Source organism: Chelmon rostratus, chromosome 19 (assembly GCF_017976325.1).
Source record: "Chelmon rostratus isolate fCheRos1 chromosome 19, fCheRos1.pri, whole genome shotgun sequence".
Taxonomy (NCBI): domain Eukaryota; kingdom Metazoa; phylum Chordata; class Actinopteri; order Chaetodontiformes; family Chaetodontidae; genus Chelmon; species Chelmon rostratus.
Window position 1 is genome coordinate 3,406,697 of NC_055676.1, and position 6,000 is coordinate 3,412,696.

Genomic DNA, 6,000 nt, shown 5'->3' on the forward strand with positions numbered 1-6,000 from the left:
GGACAATTTAGAGTTATCAATTAACCTAAGCATGTTTTTGGACTGTGGGAGGAAGCCGGAGAACCCGGTGAGAACCCACGCTGCACAGGGAGAACATGCAAACTCCACACAGAAAGACCCCAGGTGGGATCGAACCGGGGATCTTCTAGCTGTGAGGCGATGCTGCTAACCACCGAGCCACCGTGCAGCCCAAGTCTAAAAATGTCACTCAAATTTTACGTTTTGGACAGATAATTACACATTAGATCTTCAGTTATCTTATCTTATGTAACTCTAGTTAACATTTAGTTACTTAAAAAAAACAACTGTAATGTGACATTGACCAAAAAATGCAGCTGAAATATCACAGTGAGGCCACAAACCTGACTGGTGCCCTCATCTGTCTTCTGAAGTATGTTTCACTTAAAAAGAGTGAAGCAGTAAATGATATTTATAATAATATAGGCAGAGAGAGAGAAACACAGGTGTGTATCCTAAAAAACAGACGCTTCTGGTGTTATTACACTCAAAGGAACCTCGTGTGATTAGAGGCTGGGTACAGGTGTTATTGGTTGCAGATAGACATCATGAGCGCTACACAGACTCAAGGAGGAAGCTCATACCTCAGAGTTTATCACTCTTCTCTGGCACAAAGAGCTCACAAGAAATAAGAAAAGCGAGATTATCAGTTGGGAAAGCAGCAGGATCGTATATTTCATAAATAACTGGTGGAAACAGGGTGGAAAAGATGCATTAGGACTGTCATATTCTGGGGGATAATTGCTGTGTGATTGCTGTGTTTCACTCACTTGTTAATGAGGAATTGCTAAAATACACAAAACACATCTGTTTTACTCTTTTTGGGGGCTTTTTTGTTTGCCTTAACTGGACAGCTGACAGAAGAGAGATGGCTGGAAACGAGGAAAGAGACATGGGCAATGACACGTCACAAAGGCAGGAGCATTGCTCATGGACGGCTTTGTCTGTTGGACTTGGTAGGAGATCATCTTTTGAATTCATTCTAAAATAGCATAGCATCCTATGCTTGGAGAGTTTGCTTGGAGGTGGACTGAGATCAACAGTTTCAGGCAGTCTCGGTCTGGTTTTAGTCCACATCAGAGTTTGACTGAGCAGCTGAAAGAAACCAAATCGAACAGGGAAGCCAAACGTAAACCGAGCAGGTTAGGAGTGAAAGCATGGCAGATAACTATATGTTCATCATTGAGCTTCACACTGCATCTCCAGTCTGTTGTGTCCTAATAGAGAAACAGACAGACAGACAGACAGACAGGCAGCAGGTAAACAGACATCAGGTGTACACAGGAACATGAACTTCTGTTTGTGTTTCATTTAGGACATGCTGCCCAGTCCTCCTCCAGTGTTTGACTGTTGTTCAGACAGTACAAACATCACTAACTCTTTTATTTTCCTTCTCTTCTACCCCACCTCCTCTCCTCCACTTCCCACCCTCGCCGTCTTCTTTCCTCCTCTCTCCGCCTCTTCGCAGCGTGCAAACGGAAGGAGCAGGACACGGCGAAGGAGCGCAACAGCACGCCAAAGAAGTCGCGGCTGGTCTTCACCGACTTGCAGCGCCGCACCCTGCTGGCCATCTTCAAGGAGAACAAGCGGCCATCCAAGGAGATGCAGCTCACCATCTCGCAGCAGCTGGGCCTCGAACTCACCACGGTCAGCAACTTCTTCATGAACGCCCGCCGCCGGAGCCTGGACAAATGGACAGACGACGGAGCCAGCCCCAGCGGCCAATCTTCAGCGTCCAGCACTTGTACCAAAGCGTGATGATAGATAGAGGAGGGGGAGGGGAGGGAAGCGACAGGGAGGGGTCTTCGGGTGGGGCGGGGTGACGGAGACGCGGGGAGGGACGGCGGGGCCGAGGGTGCGGGTGGAAGCGAGGAGGAAAACCAAACTTTTTACATTTTTTTGTTTGTTTGTCTGTTTTGCTTTTTTTCGAGGGTGACAAACTGAGAGAGGGGCTGCTCACTGCGACGACTTGTTTGTAGCCTAACCGCCTTTTGCAAATTCTCCATCAACCCATAAAGAAGCTGAAGGGTAAACTCACCCGTAAAACACAGAAACCTCACTGGGGGAAAGAAAACTTTCGAGTGATAGACTCTCACTGCTCGTGTCTCCTTTAGGACAATAAGCTGACACACTAGCCCAAATACCAAAGACTAGAAGACGATGGACGTTTTCTATTATGCAATATAAGCTAGGAACCAACCAAACAAACCAAACCAATGAAAGCTTTATGACTCCAGAATGTGCTACAAGCTGTGGGATAAGCTAAAAAACATCTCTGGAAATTTCATCCAAAGACGGCAACGCCGCTGATCTGTTAGGGGCGGAGTTGAAGTTTCGGAGACTGCACAGTCGCTTTCACACCTGAATTGCATCTTAAAACAAAAGGAGGTCAGTTTGTGCAGCTACTGGTGAAGTTTGACTGCACACTACGTGTTTTTGCTTTTTAACCAAACCAAAGATTCATGAGCGGGAGTTTCCCGGTCTGATTGAGCATCAGAGTTCATTCTTGACCTTACAAGTAGTCTTAAGAGCTTGAGGCCCGCTGACAGAGTGTGATCAGGATGCTCACAGGAACAGCTGGTGGCCCGTGTGTTCAGATCAGTTCCTCAAACATACAGTGATTTCTCCATCTAAATGAGCAGGCTGAGTGTCCGCTGTGTTCACTGCCCAAGGAACTGGTCACTTTATTTATCTGTTATATAATGGACGTGACGGCTGTGCAGTCCCCGACTTTAACCATCAGCTTCACAACAAAATTAAAGAGCTGGCTGCCAAAATGTTCCACATCCACTTTAAACAGGAAATACCTTCCTGTGGTAGAAGGATTTTTTATTTTCTTAAAATAATGTCAAAACTAATCAGCTCTCTTTTTACAAAATGATGAAAACTCTTCAATTTCACCTAAAAAAGAGCAACATGTAATGACTGGACTCTTTAAAGGGGGCAGTGAGGATTCTTAAAGCTGAAATGGCTAAATATGCAAGCACAAACACACACACACACACACACACACACACACACACACACACACACTAATTCACCAAGGCACATGCAGCTTTCCTCATAATTTGAGCCAACATGTAGAGTTCCAGGCTTTCTCAGCATACTTAGTGTTCAGTGGTATGAGTTTCTTTTCTATGACTGTATACAACGTACGTGAGCACAATCTTGAAGCACATTTTCTTTGCAATAGAACCGGGGCTCTCTGCCAAGCCGAGTGGGCTTCACATATTAGAAAACTCAGGATACCATTTTTTCTAAACAGTGGCTGAAATCCATTCGGCGTCTGTGGTCACACAGTGTGACAAACACACACACATAGGCACACTCTGTTACAGACGAGCAAATACACCTGCATGACAAACACACACACTCCCCCCTCCCACACACACACACACACACACAACTTTAAAGAGTCACTTCCCAAACGTTCCCCAGAAGTCCCACTCTGACCAAAACATTGTCAGCTAAACCCAAGCTAAGCTCCAGTTTACCCTGGCTTCACCCACCCATCATTTGTGTCACCATGGTAACTCATCCATCAGGGCAGCGGTTTCCACCTAGCATCTTAGCATTAGCACAATCTTTCTTTTGATCTCGAACAAAGATGCTATTAACACTGCTTAAAACCGGTGATGTTTGATGATGAGAGCTGTAACTGAAATGCTCCACAATTTGAGTGAAAGGGTCCAAAAAGTGGTGAAGTAAAGGTGGATTTGAGATTGGAAGGCATCATGTTTTAATGCACAAACTCAAACAAGCATCTTCCCTCCAGCTGCAGCTCTTCTGTCGGATCGTCTGTTTCAGCTGTCTGTTTGAAGTGAACAGCTCTTTTTTATAGGAGAGCTTTCTAATTTTTAGCTAATATGAGCAAAACCTAAATCCTTACTTACAAAACATAATCTGTGAAGATAAACCACACCTTCCATGTCAAGAGTTGGTGCATATTTCACACATTTTGGACTGTATTGGTTTCACATTGCTGAAGAGGTTCTTGGCTGAAACATGCTAGGAGCCTTGTGAACTAGATTTTGATGTAAATCCAGCTGGAGGACTAAGATGTTTTTGGAAACCTAAAGCTGCCATCACAGATACCCTTAAAAACAAACTCTGACCACATCAAAAACAGACACAAAATCAGCCAGTGAACCGTCTGAACCCGCGGAGGACGAACTGTCCAGGCGGATCAGGGCCTTTGTAATAGTTAAAGAGGACAATCTATAGACGATGCCTGGCAGGTCCGTCTCTTCCAGAGGGTCAGCGGGCTGGAGAACAAAAAGACAGGTAATAACGCTGCAAACAGATCACTCTAATAAAATATATAGTCAGGCTTCAAACTGTTTCCTTGTGGATAGTGGACAAATTAACCACTTAAATGTTTTTAAGGAAAAAAAATCTGATTTTGAGGACAAACCTGAAGAAGAACCTTCATATAGAATTTGTTTGCAGCGTCGGAGAGTTGGATGTTTGGTGAAAAGGACTGCAGACAGACAGATGGACTGAGACAACACTTCTCAGCTTGTCTTTCTGAATGTCTGTGTGTCCATACAATAATCACCAAACATCCATCGCTGCCAAATCCCACAGCACCCACTAATTTTAGCTTGATACCGTCACACTGTACAGCCTTTACACATGATGTAAATACTGATGCACCCAGAAAACCTCAACTGCCGCCACCTCCTACTGTGTGTTAACAGCCCTTATCACCTGTAATCACCTCATCAATCATGTCTCACTCAACGTATTGAACCAAAAAAAGAAACCAAACCAAAGGAAAGGCGTCAGTCAGCAGCCCCTGCTCATGAGAAACCCCAGGCTGAGTCCCGGCCTGGTGAGAGGCAAGCCAAAGGCTTTAAGAACGATTTAAAATAAAAAATGGACACTTGAGACTTTTTCTATTTATTGACAAATCGAAACCAAAGAAAACCTTTTTCTGCACCTAACTGTTCCAACAAACGGAAAAAACTAACTGAAGATGGAAGAGAATTATTACCAAAAAAAAAAAAAAAAAAAACGAGTGGCGGCGACGATGTCGAGGACGGAGGATGATGACAACGAGGATAAGGAGGGAGGACAGGAGGAAGGATGACATCACGGGAGCGGAGAAGTAGCTTTGTTCTGCCTGATGCTGCGTCAGGCCATCTTTAAGGGAAGCAAGTTGGGGACTGAAAAGGGTAAAACCATACGGGAAGGAGGGAAGGAACCAACGGAGGACGCCGTCGACCACTTCCTTCCCTCCGACCTCCAAAAAAAAGGCAGAACATTAATGTGTCTCTCACGGTTGAAGAGTGTCTTTAACGTGTGCCTATGCAGTTTTTCAAAGTAAAAAAATGGTTAAAAGAACAACAGAAACCTCATCAGCTAACAAACCAAAGATCCACCGTTGAGTCCAGTAGCAGTTCTTCTCCCCCCGAAAAGGAAAATCTCGACTTCTGCTAACCAGCGCGTGTACACCTGCAGCGTGACGTGCATCCACCTTGGAGTGGTGCGCTGTGGGTTTTTAATACTTTAAGCTAGTTGTTATTTTGGTGCATCACATTGCGTGCAAAACTTTCTGGGTTAGCCTGTAGGCTAATAGAGCCTGCGTGTCCTTTAACTTTCAAGCAAGTAGCATTACTCTCACCCTTCGACCTTTACTGAAGTCCACAAACTTAGCCAGGATGTGGGATCACAATTTCCTTCAGGATAGTCAGTATCTGGTGGATATCTAGCTTAAATTGCCCGCAGCAGACACTCGTATCGGTCTGTACGAAGTTTTTCAACTATAACGTATACACCTGGTGTTATGATGTTGGTCGCTCCTCCGGCATGGCGTCAACACATGCAGCCACCATAGGAAGAAATGTGCCACACCCACCACGATCACGTTAGAGAGTTTCTCAGATGGCTGCTGTTTGCCCCCCCCCGACCACCACCACCACCACCACCTGTCATTACCTGCTCCACAGGACAAAGTCTACCTCCAACAATCTCCAGCAG

The 6,000-nt window shown here is 45.1% G+C and overlaps 1 protein-coding gene across 1 annotated transcript in view; it reads left to right on the forward strand.

The window, feature by feature from the left end:
* onecut2 (one cut homeobox 2) overlaps positions 1-1,776 on the forward strand; it is a 29,477-nt gene extending 27,701 nt beyond the window's left edge. Inside the window, exon 2 of the mRNA XM_041960707.1 lies at positions 1,487-1,776. Coding sequence (XP_041816641.1) covers positions 1,487-1,776 — 290 coding nt within the window. The remainder of the gene's footprint in view (positions 1-1,486) is intronic.
* The last annotated feature ends 4,224 nt before the right edge of the window (positions 1,777-6,000 follow it).